Here is a 20700-nt window from a genome sequence, read left to right as displayed (position 1 = left end):
TAATAATAATAATAATAATAATAATAATAATAATAATAATAATAATAATAATAGTTTTTATAATTGTTATAGCAGATCAGGGGGCTAAGCTCACCGGAAAAGATCCATCTTAAGTGCCTTCTTGAAGGCGTCTAAGGTGGTAATAAGATGGATCTCCTCCAGCAAGCCATTCCACAATTTGGGAGCCATAGCAGTAAATGCCCTGTGGGAAATTGATCTTAATTTAGTCTTTGGATAATCCAAGAGGTTCTTCCCAGTTGTTCTGAGAGTGCGGGGAGGATGTGTAGGGAGAGCCATTCTTTCAAGTAACTCGAGCCCAAGCCATGCAGGGTTTTAAAGGTAATAATCAACACTTTGTACTGCACCCGGAAACTAATCGGCAGCCAGTGAAGAGATTTTAGTACTGGAGTTATGTGGTCTTACCTAGGTGTTCCAGTGACCAGTCTGGCAGCCACATTTTGCACCAGTTGAAGTTTCCGAACTTGGTACAAAGGTAGCCCCATGTAAAGTGCATTGCAGAAATCTAAACAAGAGATTACCAGTGCAAGTACCACTGCTTCAAAGTCCTTTCGGTCCAGATAGGGGACTCATTTGGCATATCAACTGAAGTTGATACCAGGCACTTCTGGCCATCACATCTACCTGAGATGATAACTGTAGAGATGGGTCCAGAAGTACCCCCAAGCTGCGAACTTCATCCTTTAGTGGACGTGTGACCCCATCCAGGAGTGGTTGACAAATCTCCATGCCTGAACTTGGGGAACCTATCTCAAGTACCTCCATTTTCTCTGGATTCAGCTTGAGTTTGTTTTACCTCATCCAGCCCATTACCAATTTAAGACAAGTATCCAGAGGAGAGATGCCAGTCACTGCATCAGTCAGAGACATAGAGAAGTAGATTTGGGTGTCATCAGTGTACTGATAACACTGCGCCCCATGTCTCCGGATGATCTCTCCCAGCAGTTTCATGTAAATGTTAAACATCATGGGGGACAGAATGGTGCCCTGAGGGGTGCCAGATGTCAGCTCTCTTTTAGAAGAGCAAATGTCCCCAGCCTCACCATCTGGAATCTACCTGAGAGGTAGGAATGGAGCCACTGGAGCGCAGTGCCCCCAATACCTAACTCCCTCAGGCGTTCCAGAAGGATACCATGGTCTGTGGTATCGAAAGCCGCTGAGATGTCCAAGAGCACCAACAAGGTCACACTTCCCTCATCGATGCCCAGACGGAGAACATCGACTAAGGCAACCATGGCTGTCTCAACACCATATCCCATCCTAAAGCCGGTTTGTAATGGGTCCAGATAATCAGTTTCATCCAATACAGCTTGGAGTTGGAGGGCGACTGCCCTCTCGATCACTTTGCCCAAGAATGGTAAAAGGGAGACCAGCCGGTAATTGTTTCTTATCAGGGGATCTAAGAAGGGTATTTTAATAGCGGTTTGACCATTGCTTGTTTCATTTCTGATGGAAATGCTCCCTCTTTAAGGGATGTGTTAATTATGAGATGTAACAAAGTTTTTATCGCATCCGCCCCCCTGAACGGTCAGCCACAATGGGCAAGGATTGAGAGAGCACGTCGCCCTCTTTACACTTCCAAGTAGTTTGTCTACTTCATCAGTATTTACAATAAGTACCTCTTATGCATTTGGATAATCAAATGTTGTGGCACACCCATTTCTACAAGAGCAATCCATAGTTTTTCGAGAAGGCTTTATTATAATCTGTAAAGCATAGGATGATTTTCTACTGAAATTCTTTGGTGTCTGTGCACATTATCCAACATATGTTTGGAATATGATCCCTTGTGCCTCTTCGTCTTCTGCACCTAGATTGGACATATGGCACTTCTTACTCCATATAAGTTTTAAAAGTCTTGTAATTTTGAGCATCATTTTACTTATATGGGAGATTAATGCAATGATTCTAGGCTTACTATCATCATCCCTGGTATAACCCCTATTTGTTGGGGTTTGGAATGTGTAGTGAGTGTTTCCAACTGGTGACCCCTTCTTTTGGTTTCCATATTTGTTGGCAGATTTTAGTAGTAGTAGTAATAGTGGTAACAACAACAACAATGTTTATTTATAATATCCTTTCAACAAAGGGAGGAACATCAGACATATATAATCAATAATGAAACAATGGTGCTTTCTGCACCGGCATTTGGGACGTCCGGAGGATGTCCTATTTTAAAAAGGGGGCGTCTCTTTTAGATGCCCCTGGGCCTAGTACGGACTCCATCCGTACAAGATGGCGCCGGCCCTTCTACATGGCTGGCGCCATCTTTGCGTATCGGACGCTGAGTGTCCGTACGCGTCGCGTCCTTTGTGACGTAGCGAGTGCGCCCCTGGCACCTCACTATGTCGCAAACGCGACTTGAAAAGAAGCTCCATTTTGGAGCTTCTTTTTCAGTCCGCAGGGGAGCCGCGCCGTGTGGAGGCTCCGGCTCCCCCACGGACTAGCCGGCGGCGGCGGTCTGTACCCCGCCAATGAAACATAACACTATGATATACTAAAAATAAAGTCCCCACCAGTTGCTATGCATCTTGGCATCTGTAGGCACACTCGGCACCTTATTGGAGTGAATGAAAGAGGAAGGTCTTCAGCCCTTTACGAAAATAGGCAAAATCCTCCTCCAACCAGAGATATAAAGGAAGACTGTTCTACAAATGTGGAGCCAGATCTTGAAAGGCTTGCAGCCTTGACAGAGTCATTTACACTGGTGGAACCACCAATAATCCTTTGCCTGTAGTTCTTAAATTCCTAGATGTTACATACCATGCTAACTGAGCTGCCAAGTGCTGGGGAAGGTTAGCGTGCAGGGCCCTAAATACCAGGATCAAAAGTCTGTAATGAGACCTGGCTCAAACTGGTAGCCTAATGGAGGGATCTATAATGAAAAAAGACATGTGAATATTTTGGGAGATTTAAAAGAAACCCAAACAACACTATTCTGAATTAAAACCAGAGGAATAGGACAGCAGGAAGGGAAACCTGCCAATAGACTATTTCAGTAGTCCAGGTGTGAAATAACCAAGGCCTAGACAAGATGATGGGCTGTCTCAGTGGTAAAAACCTACAGATCCTACAGATGTTTAAAAGATTAAAGTTACATGCCTTTTCAGTTGCCCCAATAAAGGGACATAGGGACAAATGATCATTCAGCAGGACTCCAGGGTTCCAAGCAACCAAGACAGGAGCCAATGTGTAACCCTGCAAACACAGTGATGGGCATGGAAGTAGGGCTGGTTGGCGGTCAGGCTGAAACACCAGGATCTCTGTTTCATCCATGTTCAACTTAAGATGGCAGGTGGTCATCTACAGAGAAACAATCAACAGGCAGTCCATCACAGACTTCCACACAGCAAAATCAATGGAATGAAAGCTCTGGAAGATCTGAGTGCCATATAGAATCATAGAGTTGGAAGAGACCACAAGGGGCATCTAGTCCAACCCCATGCAGCAATACAGAATCAAAGCACCCCAACACGGCCATCCAGGTTCTGTTTAAAAACCTCTAAAGAAGGAGATTCCACCACATTCCAAGGGAGTATGGTCCACTGTCAAACAGCTCTTACTGTCAAGAGGTTCTTCCTAATGTTGTGCTGGAATAGCTTTTCCTGTAGTTTGAATCCATTGATCTGGGTCCTATTCTTGCAGCAGAAAACAAGCTTGCTCCATCCTCAATATGACACCTCTTCAAATATTTAAATAGGCTATCACATCTTAACTTTCTTTTCCCTAGGCTAAGCATACCCAGTTCCCCAAGTTTCTCCTCATAAGGCATGGTTTCCAGACCCTTAACCATATTGGTTGCCCTCTTTTGGAACACATAGCCATGTTAGTCTGGAAAATCAATATGCATAGGGAACATTTAAGACTAATTGAAAGTTGGTAGCATGAGCTTTCCCAGACTTCAGCCTACATCCTCAGATTCATGGGATCTCTCTTTCAGTTAGGTCCAAAACATACTGCAGAAATAATCCAGTATGAGACCGCTTTAACTGCCCTAGCTCAGTGCTAGAGAATTCTAGGAACTGTAGTTTTGTGAGACTTTCAGCCATCTCAGTCAGAGATCTGGTGCCACAATAAACTACAATTCCCAGGATTCCTTAGCATTGAGCCAGGGCAATTAAAGCAGGGTCAAACTGCATTATTTCTACAGGGTATTTTGGACCACAGTTTCAAAAGTGCTACAAGATCACTTTACATACTACATAAATGTGATATGGAAAATCCACTTATTTGAGTCGATTGCTTGAACAAATTCCATTGGTATGCCACCTGTTCTTGATGATTTATTTCTTCCAAGTGTTTTGAATGCAGCTTCCTCTTCACTTTCTAAAAATGTGGGCTCACCTTAAAATGGTTCTTCCTTGAATGAGTATGTCATCCTTTCATCTCTTTCATATAGTTCTTCAGTGTATTGTTTCCATCATCTTTTTATTTCTTCTTGATCATGTAGTGTGTTCCCTTGCTGGTCATAGAACACCCCTACTCTTGGGGTTACATTTCCTTTGAATTCTAAGATCTTGTAAAAGATGGTTATAGTAATTCTCTTTGTCCCTGCACACCAATCGTTAAATAGAACCAATCATTCTGACCCTATTTCCTTCCCTTTTTGCTTTTGCTTCCAGTCTGTCCTTAACTCCTTGAAGAGTTTCATCTTCTGTCATCCAGTGGGTTTTTTCTTTCTTTTTGGCTAGATATATCTTTTTTTTTTTTTTTCATTCTCACATTCTTCCTCTGGCTTCAGTCCAGAGTTCCCCTTGTTCCCAGTCAATTAGGATTAATAGTGTGTGTGTGTGTGTGTGTGTGTGTATAATCTTTAAATTCTAAAGCAATGTTTTTCAGGTTGTGCTTTGGCGCACGCACACACCACTAGTGCTGCTGTCCAGTAGCTGTTTGGCACATTTTGTCTAGCTCTTCAGAAAAAGTCTGTCTAACTTGGGAGACCTTACGAGCAGCACTGCTACTGCCAACATAGCCTCTTGCCTCATATGAACATGCAATCCCAGTACAATAGAAAGGCAGTGCCATGGTAAGCCAATTTAAAATACTTTAGACTAAATCTTGTAGTAATCCAATTTCAGGTAAATGAATGGACACTGAAACCAATGGACCTTGTTAATCATGATTGTCTTAGAATCATAGAATCATAGAGTTGGAAGAGACCGCAAGGGCCATCCAGTCCAACCCCCTGCCACGCAGGAAATCACAATCAAAGCATCCCCAACAGATGGCCATCCAGCCTCTGTTTGAAGACCTCTAAGGAAGGAGACTCCACTACACTCCTAGGGAGCTTGTTCCACTGTCAAACAGCCCTTACTTTCAGGAAGTTCCTCCTAATGTTGAGGCGGATTCTCTTTTCCTGTAGCTTGCATCCATTGTTCCGGGTCCTGTTCTCTGGAGCAGCAGAAAACAAACTTGCTCCCTCCTCAACATGACATCCCTTCAAATATTTAAACAGGGCTATCATATCACCTCTTAACCTTCTCTTCTCCAGGCTAAACATCCCCAGCTCCCTAAGTCGTTCCTCATAGGGCATGGTTTCTAGACCCTTGAACATTTTAGTCGCCCTCTTATTGGTCTCAATACATCTTGTAGTTGTCTTATGTGTCTTCAAGCTGACTTCAATGGATAACATACCTTGTTGAATACATTCAAGTTGTTTCCAACTTATGACCATTCTAATGCGTATATGTCAAAGGATTTTCTTGACAAGATTTGTTCAGAGGGAGATTGAGTATATCTTCCTGTAAAGGTTGGAGAATGTAACTTGCCCAAGTTCACCAGTGGTGATGATCAGTATGCAAAGAGATCTTGTAGCACCTTTGAGACTAACAAGATCCCTTTGCATTCTGATTTTCCAGACTAACACAGCTATGTCTTTGAAATCTACCACCAGTGGGTTTCATGGCTGAGTGGGGATTCAAACCCTGCTCTGCCAGAGTCCTAGTCCAGTTCTGAAACTGCTGCATCATGCTGGCTCTCCCAATGGACTTACCAAAGGTAAAATTAAAATTGGATTTGATGTTTTAATATTAAAGAGTCAGATTAGTTGAAAAAGCCATTTGTCTAACAGAAAGATAAGAAGGGTGACTAGAATAAAGACTGAAGAATAGCTACTACTTTCCTCTTCACATTTTGGCCTTGCTATGCAGATTGTCAGCAGGTTTAAGAGATATGCACATGCACATGCACAAGCTCATACAGGAGATGATCCTTCAGGTAACCTGCTTCCAAACCATTTGAAGAGTAAAAGGTCAAAGCCAGCATTCTAAGTTCTGCTTGGAAATTGACTAATAGTGAAGCTACTTTTGCAAAGCTTTCCCATGTTCCCTATCATTGGTTTTAATCCACAGTTTGGTCTCTGGTTATCTTAATAGTGGGTGAGGCAAGAAGAGGCAAGTTTTGAATTTGCCATGAATTTGTGATATCCAAGATCTTTTTATTCAAAATAACTAATAATATAAGAAAAATTGCCTGTTCCGTGGATGAAATATTTTACTTTTCTCACTTACCAGGGATGGCAACTCTCTTGGCCAGAAAGCTAGTTTCCATTCTTAATGTTGCAATACAGTGGCACTAGAAAGTTGAAATACTGTATTTCTCTCCTTCCCAAGGGCAGCTGACCTTCTCCTCGCCAAAAAGGTGAACCTCTTGCCAGCACATATGACTACAGACTATTACATTAATCTGTTTAGCCGCAGTACCAGCTGCTTGCATGTTTTTAATTATCTTATTAGATGATATAACAGTGACCTATGAAATAAAAGTGAAGGTGAGCATTTTCAACTTTTGGTTTTACATCTATTTTCCAAAATATATAGTAATATTAGTTGTTGTCCCCCCCCCCCCCCGGAAATGAATTGAACTGGACCATCATTTTACTCCATGGAGTATTATTTTCAGGACAAAATTATTTTTATAGATTTTTTCAGTACAGTTAAGTATTTCTCATATGTAGTACTTACAAGCATTAAAGTTAACCTCAGTTTTTACTTTTATTGAAGTGAGATTTATAACCATGTTCCTGGATAAAATTCTAATAAATGTGGACTGCTTCAACATTTCCAGTTTTTCTTCAAATTTTCAGCATGATAGCTTAGCTCATTTACATTGTGTCGGTATCTTTGTATTCAAAATTACTTAAAATGTGTGAGAGAACTTAGGTTATACAGTGGGCCCTTGGCATCCACTGGGGTTTGGTTCCAGGACCAGGATGCCAAAATCTGTGGATGCTCAATTCCTATTAAATACAGTGACATAGTAAAATGGTCTCCCTTATATGCAAGATTTGCCTTTTGGAATATATATATATATATATATATATATATGCGCCATGGGTGCTTGAATCCATGGATATGGAGGGCTGACTGTAGATCTGCTCCAGTTACTGTCAATTCATGTCTTCCACTTTCTAGTGTCAGAAATGTAGTCATTTTGTACATAAGTGTGACTACTCCAAGGTGTGTTAATTTTCCTCTACGTTCCTGCACAGAAAGACAGATGAAGGAAGGACATGGTATCTGAACAGTACAGCAAGACTTTAAAAATAGAGGGCTTGGAAAGGATGCCAATGGTAAAGAAGGAATTATTTTACACATATGTTTTGATCTGCCACTGTACATAAAACAGTGGAGATGACTATGGGGGTGTGAAAGGAACTGATCTGCCTGAGCCGTGGGAAAAGAATGAGAAGCTACATTACTAACAGCACTGATGCTTTTTTAAAAAACCTAAAGTTGTTGCCTTTGAGAAGGATATGAACACAGGTTCCGTTCCAAAATGTGAATTGCTTGCTTTGCAGCATGACAGTTAGAGGAGTTCCTTTTTTGTGTGTCTTTCTTACCTATATTTATTCAGTTACTGCATTATTGTTATTATATTTATTTATATCATGCTTTTCCCCCCAAAATTGGCACACTTGGGATAGGTTTTGCCTATAATTATTGAATCATCTCCAGGTATATCAATGAATGCCTAAATAACCTAAAGACACCAGGTCCTTCTGATTTTTTAAGCTAAGCAAGGTCAGACTGGCTAGTACTTGGATGGGAGATTGCCAGTGAATACCAGCACTGTAGGCTATCTGTCAGAGGAAGGAACTGACAAAACCACCTCTGAGTAGTCCTTGCCTAAGAAAACCGTATGAAATTCATGCGATCACCATAAATCAACAGGCAACTTGAATGCACAGTGAATAGAATTGAATAGAGAGCCAATGTGTTGTTGTGGTTTCAGTGTTGGACTATGACTTTGGAGACCAGGGTTTGAATCTTTGCTCAACCACTGGGTGACCTTGGCCAAGTCACACTCTCTCAGCCTTGGAAGAAGCCAAAAGCAACTCCCCTCTGAACAAATTGTGCTGAGAAACCTCTGTGATGGGTTCCCCTTAGGGTCGCCATAAGTCAGAAACAACTTGAAGGGACAAAATAAAAACAGTGTCAATGAATTAGTCTATTTTATGTGATACTTGTTCTCTATATTGAAATAAAATTGATGTTGGCATCAAGAAGAAATTTCACACCAGGTTAGCCTTTGGGTAGGATTTGCTTCTAATTCTGATGTGTCCTGTAAAGTGGAAAGAAGAAGTGTGAGAAATAATGAACCTGGAAATATATTACATTGGCCATGTGCTTAGTATGCTGGTCCTTTGAAGTCAAGGAAAGGTCAAAGAAAGAAAAACATGCATGCAATGATGTAGCATAGTAAACATTTATTTTACCTTCCTTCTTCTGTGGCAGTAGCATACAGAGGGCAATTGCTTTTGCCTTTTTTGTACTTTTTGTACTCTTGTACAACAAGAGAGGTACTATCCCTGGGGCCAGGGCAAACAAGGAGCTATCAGGGCTGTTCTTTGTAATCAGTCCCTGTACTCAATTCATTTCTATATGGAGAGCTGTGCTTTCCTTTGACCTGAGAGCCTCTGGCAACAATCATGTCAAGACAGCAAGAGGCCTGGATGAATAGGGAAAATGCAGCTACATCCTCATACATTTCTTCTACAGCTAGCTTGAATGGAAGTATCCAAGAAAGTTTTTCTAAGTAACAAAAGCAGTCATCATAAATTTTTAGTGTTTTGGAATCATTTATGTTCTGTGGCTGTTAAATATAAAAGGCTTCCTTTTATTCTGATAAATTCCAGCATTCCTTTAATATATTGCATGCCTTATGTTAATGTCTTTGTCATAGGTTTTTAAAGTTTTAACAAGTACTGTCTCACATATGCATTCTAGGAATTGTTCATTACTATAGTGAGTGTGAATTAAAATATTTATTAAAAGTTCTTAAAGCACAGTGGGCTTAAGTAATGCAGTGAAATTACCATATCAAGATTCATTTAAACTCCAAACTCAAATCAGTGTGACTGAAATTGACAGATAAATGGCACCATGCTTCTGTTGGTGTTGAGTTGTACATGTTCAGATCTTAATCATGTTGGCATTTGCTCCTTGGAGAGTGAAACTAGTCCATAAGGTTTTTAGTGACCTAAAAGCAAGAACATCTGCTACTGAACCATGATCAAGTTGTTGGCCAGGCTGAGGAGTATGTAGATAATAGTTGTTTTCTCAGTATTACAATGGCCAATGCAAATGGTAGAATTGCAGGAGTAAGAATTCTGTTATAATCAATAGCATCAGAATTTTTTGGTCTTTCTTATCACATTGCTGACTTCAATTGATTTTTTTTAAAACTATGTTACTTTTGTTTCATGATACATTGTTTTAAGAAATTTGTTTTACATACTTGTGAAATCTCTCCTTTACCTTTTTCCGTGTACTGACGTTTGTGCAGTAGTTAATCTACTTGTTGAAATCCACACTCAGTTCAAAAATGTTGATGAAGAAAGAACATTATATTTGGTGTTCTGCAGTTAGCAGCACATAAGGCATCTCTAGACTATGAACTGGCTTTGGCTGTCACGGCACAAGCAATGACTTCTTTTAGGCCTGCAGTGAAGTACAAATCAATGACTGTCAAGTGGGACAGAACCAGCTGCACAAACTTTACCCTTCTTATTTTTGCAAGAGATCTGTTTCTGTTATCTAAAAAGTCCAGACAGTAATACCGTAGTCTGACAGCTATTCTAATGGTCTCATGTACCTCAGCAAAGACTACAAACTAGATTCCTTCAGATGCTGCTAGACCTTCGCACCTCAGGAATGCAGAAATTTGGCTTCCCACCTCAAACTCCATTAGGACAGAATTGGTGGCTGAATTGGTGGCACAAAATGGGCTTTAATATTTTGCCTTGTGAGAATCTGTACCAGACTCTCTGTGTATAATGGTTTAACTGTTGGACTATGTTTCTGGAGACCAAGGTTCAGTTCCCAACTTGAGATATTTTGCTATCCAAAAGGAAGTTAGTAAACTGTGCCCAATTTTGGACTTGAGAAATATGATTTCTTACATATCTTGAAAGAAATTTGGAATAGTTACACTCACTACAATTATACCTCTGCTGTGGAAGGGCAAAAGTTCACCACAATACACCTGAAAGATGCTTACTTTCATGTCAACATTTTTATGTCTCATCAAACATTTCTCTCATTTGCACTGGGCAACTGGTATGGCCTAGCCACAACTCTCAGGGTATTTAGCATTGCTGTTGTATTCTATGGGTGTATCATAGCCCATCTTTTTCCAAACTCTGAGACTCAACACAGCTTATGAATAAAAGCAATTTCAGGTGAAAACACATGTAACTAAAACAGACAAAAGTTACAGTTAAAATAGTAGTAAATTGTCTATTGAATTAAAAACATTTAAAATAATAATTTAATAATAAGGAATAAAAATAGTAAAGTACACTTTTAAAAGGCCCTTTTCTTTGTAAAACAGTAAGTTCCCCAAAGCATACCAACATAAAAAAGACTTTCACCTGCCAACAAAAGAACAGCAAAGAGGTAGCATGGGAGTTCCAAAGTCAGGTACAAGCTGTGTTCAGGGAGTGTCAAGATTCCTTTACAAAGGCAATTGATTAATCATTGGTCTGACCCAAAAAGCTTCTTTCCAAAATCTTCATCTAGCTTTGTGACTCCTAACCAATTTGTGTCAGATTGTCAATGCTGAAAAGTCACATGTCCAAAACAGATGGCCATGAAGGGGTGGTTTGAACACACACACACTGCCGAAGACATCTTAAAACCACGAAAAACACACGGCACAGTCCCAAAGGCACTCTCTGCCATCGGCCCCAATACGATCAGCTTCTATTTGGGCTGGTTTTGGGCAGCCTCAGCACAACTTCTGGGCACTCCGGGGCGGTGCTTTGTCAAAACACCACATCCCCAGAGTGGCTTGAAGCCCCCCATGTCTGATCAGCTGGATAGCTTCTGGGCCTCTTGAGGGCATGCCCCCTGAAAAAACACCATGCTCCCAAGCTGCCTGGAAGCCAGCTTTTCCAGCTGGTCAAGTCCTTAATCTACTTTCAACATATAAAGTTTGCAGAAGTTCAGCTTGTGGAATAACCATCTTTTCTACCAACAGAGTGCAAGTTTTAGCAACAAAGGCCTCAGCTGTCCAAACTCATGAGCTAAGAAGGTACAGATGATGATGTGCCTAATGATAGTAACTCCATTTGTTAAATGAGTGAAATAAAAAAGAGAACAGGGTATAATAAATCACGTATAGATCTAAAAATGTTGTGTGCCTTCAAATTGTTTCTGACTTATGATGACTTTCAGGCAACTCTGTCATGGGGTAGTCTTGGGTTGAGAGTACAGTATATGAAGAATATTGCACGGGCCCTGAAAATGGGGGCACCACTGGAATGGGATGGGGCTAAGAACGGAGTTTACTACACATTGGAATGCCGCCGCTGCTGCTGGGCATTCCAGTCACGTCCTACATCCGTTCCAGAGGGCGCAATTTCTGAGAATGCTTTGAAACAGTTCTCAGAAATAGCACTCTCTGGAATGGATGTAGGATGCGATTGGAACGCCCGGCGGCAGCGACAGCGTTCCAGTGTGCGGTAAACTCCGTTCTTATCCCCATCCCATTCGGTGCGTGCCCGACTCTCCAGAGTCAAAGTCCCTGTGCTCAAACCACTACACCATGCCAGCTCTCAGATCTAAAATACTTAAATGGAAAATGAAATTTTTTTAAAAAAAATTCAATAATATTAAAAGATATCAAGAGTAAATAGCCTCAGAAGAGGGCAGGAAAAAGCGGCTCAAACCTGACCACACGGGCCACTCCCAAGACAGACCAAATGTGCGTAGCTTAACCACATGACGCAGTATCAAACCACCTAGCTGGGTAATTTTTTCCCTCACCTCCCCACCATCCATGCGTACCCTTGTACAAATACACACCGACCGCCTATTACCTACATATCACCCATTTGATGGCCACCCCTTTGATTGGCCACAAAGTCACACCTGCGATCCTCCACCAGTATAGTGCATTGGAGTATCAGTGTGCACAGTAAAACACTGGCAAAGCACAATCATGGAGACCCCCCTACATGCCCCTTTCACCCATGCCCCCTCTTGGACTGTCTGGTTTGTGTATGTTGTAATTACATCCAGTGGAGGTGTCACACTTTCACTTTCTTGCCTTCTCCCCAACCACTTGGGTACGGTGACTCCATCCTTTTTCAGTGCACACCTGCACTGGTGCATTTATATGCAGCTTTAGGGTTAGGTTAGGACAGACCATTCCTTTAGCATTTCTCTCATGTCAGGGCATTTATATGCAGGGCCAAAGGTGTATGTTATCCAGGCTAAATTGGAATATTCCAAGTTTCTTTTGCTCTGGTTTTTAGCTCTGGAGCGCAGCTTCAGTTCAGTTTCTGCCTGGTTTGAAGGTGTGCATCATCTAAACACCCTGCCTCCAAAACAGTTTGAAATTGCTTTATTTGGCCTGTGTGTTTCAACTCTGTGAGTCAGAAACAACTAGAGGGCACATAGCAATAAAACATTTTTAGGTGTCTTTTAATCATTTGAAGCCACTTTATGTCTCAGACTGGGGGAAAAGTGAAGAATAAATATAACTGCAATACAACACAATAATAATATATACCTATATTTTTAGTGCAGGGAAAATTCAATAAAGAATTTGCATAAAAATAAAGATTAAAATAAAGAAACGATTGTGCAACACAGATATCCGGGATAATGAAGAAATACTTTAAATATCAGATTTTTAAAATATATTTGCTGGATTCTTTTATACGTTATCCTATTTCATTTTAGTAGCAGACTCTCCCTGATTGTGCAAACTGTTCATGATACTAGTCATTATTTGAACATTATAAAATATTTTTTCTGTGAGAAGAATTAAAATGGATGAATCCTTGAACAATTTCTGAAATATTTTTCTTTCTACAGAAAGCAAAAAGACTGTGTACAGTTCTTAATTGCCTTTTCGAGACTGAGTTCCCTCATTACCTGTGATTTAAGCTAAAAATGAAGTAATTATAGATAACAGTGTTTATCTGGTTGATCTTGGCACCTGCAGTCCTAATGCTGAAGCTCTTCCTGTTTCTGAGGCCAGGCTTTAACGTCTGTGGCTGGCATTACTAATCTGCGCTTCTTACATTTCTGCTGAATTTCCTGTAAAAGTTTCAAATACCATGCTGTGCAGAAAGCAAATTTTCCAAAGAGTGGCTTCGGTGAAACACAGATTTGTATTGGGTATAATTTTTCTCTTCCCAAATAACATTGATGGGAAGGTTTGCATATTTCTTTGTCTCCTTTTCTTTACCATAGGGCCCGAACAGACGGGCCAAAATAAAGCTGCTTCGAGTCACATTGGTGGTATGCTGTTTAAATGATGCATGCATCCTAAGAGGTCGGAAGCCATGCAAAAGCCATGTTCTGGTCCTAAGGACTGCAGCGTAGTTTTGGCGCATCTTCTGGTCTTTTAAGATCCATATGTCATTTAAACAGCATACCTCCAAAGTGACTCAAAGCAGCTTTATTTTGGCCTGTCTGTTTGGGCCCATAACATATCAGTTATGGGAAGTATGTTTTGTGGTTATATTTTGCTTGAACAACTTTACACAGCAACACCCAGTATATACTGTAGGGGTATCTGGTGTATAGTAGCTGTACTGGAGACAGCCAGCATGCTGTGGTGGTTTGAAACCAGGGTTTGAATTGCCACTCAGTGATGCAAATCCATTGAGTGATCTTGAATAAGTTATGCTCTCTCAGCCTCCTAAGAAGGGAATGACAAATCTCCTCCGGGTAAATCTTGTCAAGAAAGCTCTATGATAGGGTCACACATCCACCTTGAAGGCACCAATCATCATCATCATCATCATCATCATCATTGTTATCCTTGTTTGTATTTATAACCCTCCTGTTTCCCAGTTTGGGGCTTGAGGAGGCTTACAACAATTAAAACAGATATCTAAACATTCGCAGTATATCAAAATTAAAAAGAAATTAAATTATTAGAATATTAAAACCAGTTAAAAACATAAATAATTTAAACAACAAAAACAAATAAAAGTCCCGCACATTATACAAGGCCTGTTTCCCCTAAAAAAATATTTTCAAGGACCTCCTGGAATAAAAAGATCTTCACATCACTGGGAAAAGAGAATAGGAAGTGACCCAGTCTATCACCTCTGGGAAGTGAGTTCCAGAACCTGGGAGCAGCCATTGACAACAACAACTGCTTTCAGTTTTATGAGGACAACAGGCAGGATTCCTCTAATGGACCTTCTCCCTTGCTGTTGTTGTTATTGTGTGCTTCCAAGTCATTTTTGACATGGCAACCCTAAGGGTTTTCTTGTCAAGTTTATTCAGAAGGGGGATTGCTGCTACCATACTCTGAGGCTGAGAGAGTGTACATTGCCCAAGGTGATCCAGTGCATTTTTATGCTGGAGCAGATATTTGAACCCTGGTCTCCAGAGCCATAATACAACACTCAAACCACTACTCCAAGCTGGCCCTCTCCCTACGTGGACACATTTCTTCATAATTGTTTTCAATCATTCATTTGTCCTCTTTTTGTGGACAACCACCCAGAGGGAGAAGGATGTGAACAAAGGTTGTTTTCCTTCACCTTCCTTCTGTCCAGTCCCTTAGAGAAACATAAGAAGAGCTCTGCTGAATCAGAACAAATGCCTGGCTGTTCCCATCTTAGCTTGCCAGATGCCTATGGAAAGCCTACAAGCAGGCCTCAGATGCTTTATTTATTTATATAAATTTTGTTGGTGGAAAAGGTACAAAAATGGGGCTCCTTTTTTCAAATGGGGCAACAGCACAGTTCACAGAATAGCAGACGGTCTGTCACCATCAGTATGTCATCACTATGTATTGCCCTAGGATTTAATATTTCATACTGAGATGGAATCTTGCTTATTGTTTTTCCCAATAGTTCTTGTTTACTTTGAAATAAGTTTTTGTGAGTGCCTTTCAACCTGCCTAAGAATAAATTGTGTATCACCAGCTGAATAATTTCCTTCACACTTCACTGTTGCACTGCTCACCACCAGAATAAGTGGTAGTTCTAATAAAGATCTTTACTTGTATTATGATACCTTCTCTTGGTTTCTTGTTCCTTTTTCTGTTACTGATCATTAAGCAGTCACGTTCCCTAATTACAGTGCGCCCGCATCATACATGGGTGCAATATACACGGCTTTCAGACTACGCTGAAAGCCACGGTGGAAGGAGTGGTACCACATGGCGGAAAGAGTAATGGTGCATGCGCCTGTGGCTCATCACAGGCACAAGCCCCATTAGTTTAAATGGGGCTTGAGCATATGCGGAGTTAGGGGGAAGGAAAGGGACTATTGTATCTACCAGCTGACCCCATCCACATGAATACCAGCAACCAGAGAACAATCAGTATTTTGAAAAGGAATGGCTACCCTTTGCAGAACTGATGCTGATTCTTCCTCAAACTTAACTGTGTGTTGTATGTGTGTTGTGTATCTTCAAGTTGTTTCTAACTTAATTGTGATCCTAAGATGAACCTATCACAGGGTTTTCTTGGCAATATTTGTGTGTCTTTTTCTCTCTCTGAAGATGGGGAAATGTGACTTGTCTAGGACAACCAAATGGGTTTCCATAGCTGATCTCCAATGGTCAAAATGCTTTCCACCAGTTTACCTGAGGCTGAAAAGTTGACAGTTTCCCAACTTCCTTTAGATCGCTTTTAATCTACCTTCCAGTCCTTTGTTAATAGTAGCCAGCTTTAGTGCTAAAATTGTGTGTGTGTGTGTGTATTTGACAATATTACATTTGGATTCTTTAAGAACTTTTGATTGTGTGTTATCAGAACTGATTATTTAATCCATTTTATCAATATACCTTCTTTTCACCACTGCTTAACTAAAATTTCCTAAATACATGGTCCAGGTGTGGATATCTACCCAACATATTCTGTACAGAATATTGAGACAAGGTATTTATTTAGCTGTTTTCAAAAGGACCACAGTATTTCAGCAGGTATAGATTACTCCAGCAGATTACCTCAATTAAAAGTTAAGGGTGCTTGACTAAGAAATTCAGTTATTAAGGGGATAACGAAACAAATACCACACAAGGCATTTAAACATAAAGTCACTGCAAAATGCATACCAGCGTAACTAAACTCTAAATTAGCTATAGATTGTAAGTATGGTGCCAAAATTTACTATTTCTTTGGAGTTACAGATTAATTGTTCAACAACAGTACACTGATTAAAGAATCCTAATGAGTATTATGAGTTTTAGGATGATGGCTGTTTAATGGTTGCAAACTGAAAACCACATGTTTCAGTTTTGTCAAACTGAAGACACCAATTCTATAGGATATACGGTACTTTTTTTTATTAAAGCTGTGTTTGGGGAGTAAGATGACCTCATTTGACTGTATCATTCCTAAATGATTGTCCTTTACAAAAGAATAAAGACAACAACACACAACAACATGACAAATAAAGCACACAACAACATGACAAATACCTGACAAGATGTTTTTCATTTAGTTTGGTTTAGTTTTCCTCAATTATATTTGACATTTCATTGACTCAAGGAAGTCTTTGGGTTATTTCATTTTAGATCCTCAGGTGGGTGGTAGTATTCTTGAGATTCAGTTCAGTAGAAAATAGAGGAGATACTGTTTAATTCTTGTATTCAAATTCACTGAATGGTTTGGGACAATTAATTTCCAATTGTTTCCCACTAGAGTAGATTTACTTGTACATTAATGAAGCACAGGTGTTAGGCCCCTGGTGTCTTTGTACCTAGGAGGCATATTTAGGTTGTTTATCTAGTCAGCCGTAGGTACTGCCAGGTACTCAAGCTTGCCTTTAACAGTTTATACAGTGAGGGTTTCTTATCTTTAAAAAAATTGCTAGCACCTGTTAAAATTTTAAAACTGATCATGTAGAAAGAAGAGAAGGCAATAGTAAACAGCACTAAAAGTTAACGGAAGTCATCTTCTCTTATGTGTAACTGCCCAGCGTGATGTTATGAAGAAAAGAAGCTTTAGGCAAATGTGTCGTAATAGACAACACTATATATCCTCCTCCCATATTTTAGAATTAGGAATTAGGTATCCTTTCAAAACAGGTTCTGTTTTATCTATGGGTGAAACCCAAATATGGTTATATTAATATTCATTTTTCTTGTTTATTCACTGAGCTGCAGTACCAACATTTTAGAGGAAATGGAATAGCCTCCACAGACATTATGAATTTCAGTAGCTGGCATAATTACAGTGATCTACATATTCATTAAATCCAGGGAAGAAATGTGTCCAAAAAGACAACCATGCGTTTAGAAATAGCACACTGCTAAATATATACATTTGAAACTTCCTTTCCTTTTGTTTACCCAAAATTACTTCATGATATATTGCTTCTCAGTCAGCTAAGTCCTTAATAATAATTTTAAAAGTTTTTTGCTCTTATTTATTCCATGCAGTAAAGAATGGGAAGAATTATTTGTAAACAACAATTACTTGGCAACAATACGACTGAAGGGGATTAATGGGCAGCTGAGAAGCAGCAGGTTCCGTAGTGTTTGCTGGAAGGTAAGAAGAAAATATTTATTTACAGCTTGTAGCTGTAATATATCAATGCATTACCTGATGCACTTGAATACTACTTATGTAAAGAGTCATTAAGTTTTGCAGGTGACATCACTCTCTATAAGTTTTTATAATTCACAGGATAGATACTAATTTCAGGTACCCAGTAGCTGAATTACCAGTCATATTGAAGGAGTTATGTTAAATATCTTTAACTTGGAAATGTTTCATAATGAAATATTCAGTCCCATTAGTACTTTTACATTGAAAAAAACAGCTAACTTGTAAAACTATTTAGAGCAGGTGTAGGCAACCCTTTTGAGCCGGGGGCCGAGTTGCTGTCCCTCAGACAATTGGGGGACTGAAGCCGAAAAATAAATAATTTTTTAAAAAATAAATAAATAAACCGGGACAAATGTAGGACAAAATTTTCAAATGGAGGGCACTTTTAAAATAAAAAGTGGAGGACACGTGAAAAAATTTGCTGATTTTTTTAAAAATGTTAAGATAAATGCATGTTTCTGAGACTTCTATAGACAATTGCCCCACCATGCCCCTCGCACAAGACGCCAAAGGCCCCGGCGGCAATCAGCGGCAGGACCAGGCTGGGGCCGGTTCCAAGTCCTCACCGGGCCGCATCCGGCCCACGGGCCGCAGGTTGCTTACCCCTGATTTAGAGTGATCCATCCTTACTTTTTAAATAGATCTTTTGTATCTTTTGCATCTATGGAGGAGGGAAAAAATAGTAAAGAGCAAATCCAAGTTTTTGCACTGAATGTAAGTGCATCATAAATCCTACCTACTTGCTGAATTTTCTCTTCAAATTTTTCTAGTGTAAAAAGTATTGGTGAAGAAGTCCATATCATTTATGGGACTGTAAGAATCTTATATAAAGGTTAACACTTCATATAGTTAAACAAGTTGGGAAAGCAAGTCCAATGAGTGACCAACAGTCAAAAGCCTAAATCCAAGGATTATCTTTCTTTAACAGAAGAGCTCCACTCACAGAAGGGGTTTTCAAATCATTCAGAGGGTCACCATGCACCGCAGTGCATTCTATTCAGCTGTGTCCCCTCTCTACAACATTTTCAGGGGGTGAAGAAACTGCCTTGGAGGATTGGATCTATATTATCCAGATGTGTTCAACTAAATATAGATCCTACCATATTTTAGACACATATTCCATATCCAGACTCCATATTTGGAGTCAGTATAACTAACAATGTAAGGTATGATTGGCTGTGTTTGAAGACAATTTTTGAATATACACTTGGCAAGTTGAGGCAGCATATTTTAAAGTCTTAAATTAACACAGCATGATGCATTCCCACCACGCATATCTCAGTGGAGTATCAAAGGTTCAATTTCAGGTGAAATGAAAAGCACTAGATCCTTTTCAGTTGGTTGTTATATTTGACAGATATAATGTAGGTGAATCCTGTAGTCATTTTAATTGACTGTGTAAGAAGTTTGCTGTTTAGATTCTGAGTTGATGCCTCTTGCATGTTTATCTAATCAAATATTTTGTCTGGTTTACAGCTCTTTTTGAATGTTCTACCCCCTGACAGAAATCAGTGGATCAATAAAACAACAAAATTAAGAACATTTTATAACAAGATAAAAGAAATAGTAAGTTGAGTTCCCTGAACCCTCATTTTCAATGTGTCAAAAAGGAATGAAACTAAACTTTAAATTCTTATTCCCATCTACAGCATATTACAAATCCTCGGAAAGCTGGACAGCAAGACTTGATGATCAACAACCCACTTTCACAGGATGAAGGGGTAAGCAGAACCTCTTTTCTGTTTACTGCGTATACAACAAACTGTTTAAACCTGCTTCTAGTGAAGTTGCTAACACAGAAACCATAATGCATCTGGTCAATCTAAACCCACTATTTGAGAGAAATGTGTGGTTACTAGAGACAAAGGTGTACTCAAAGAAAGACACAAAAATAAAATCTATCATATAATTTGCTGTTGTTTTTTTTAATACCCTTATTAAGAACTTTACAGTACTGCTAAAACAATATTGTTGCATACAATCATCAGAGTAAATGTCCAACACCTCCAAGATCGGTATGTGAAATCTAATTTATCTCACAATTTTGAAAGATAAAATAACATATGTGCTATTAATATTTATATAACATATCAGTGCCATAATAATGAGTTGTGAATTACCTGTGGCAAGGACACAATTTTTTTTACATAAATTATAACCATAGGATATGCTGGTTGAACAATCTATGATCGTTTGACATCTTTCACAACAGTATGGGTTGGAAAGAAAAATAGTTTCATGATTCACATGATTTCTCAGATCTGGTCAATCCAGATCTGCTTCTAGAGGCAGCACCACACCTTCCGTTGGTGGGAGTAGTCACCAACACTCCTAGTTCTGAGGCAATCTTCCTTGGAACACGAGACAAGCTAGTTATGTCCCAAGAGTTAGCTCAGCCCAGGTCTACTAGGGGAAAAAAATTCTTTTGGAACATTTAGAACTTTCTTGTCAGAGCTTTGTTGACTGTTGAGCTTCCAAAGAATGTAGGCATTTAGGTAATCAGTGACCACTGTATTTGAAAAGAGCAAAACATACAATTGGCCACTTTTTGCTCATACATTCTCATTTTATATGTCAACTATCTATCTTGTTACAACTGTCCAGATTATTTTGGACTATTAATCCCCATCCAATATTGAATAGAATTA

At 39.6% G+C, this 20700-nt stretch overlaps 1 protein-coding gene across 8 annotated transcripts in view; it reads left to right on the top strand.

Moving 5' to 3' along the window:
• The window catches only part of TBC1D5 (TBC1 domain family member 5), a 304630-nt gene that overhangs the window by 153055 nt on the left and 130875 nt on the right, over positions 1-20700 (top strand). For all 8 annotated transcript variants that reach the window (XM_042474674.1, XM_042474672.1, XM_042474673.1 and 5 more), the window contains 3 exons: positions 17884-17992; positions 19529-19618; positions 19702-19773. In XM_042474674.1, coding sequence (XP_042330608.1) covers positions 17884-17992; positions 19529-19618; positions 19702-19773 — 271 coding nt within the window. The remainder of the gene's footprint in view (positions 1-17883; positions 17993-19528; positions 19619-19701; positions 19774-20700) is intronic.

Source organism: Sceloporus undulatus, chromosome 6 (genome assembly GCF_019175285.1).
Source record: "Sceloporus undulatus isolate JIND9_A2432 ecotype Alabama chromosome 6, SceUnd_v1.1, whole genome shotgun sequence".
NCBI lineage: Eukaryota > Metazoa > Chordata > Lepidosauria > Squamata > Phrynosomatidae > Sceloporus > Sceloporus undulatus.
This window is presented reverse-complemented; position numbering and strand designations above follow the sequence as displayed.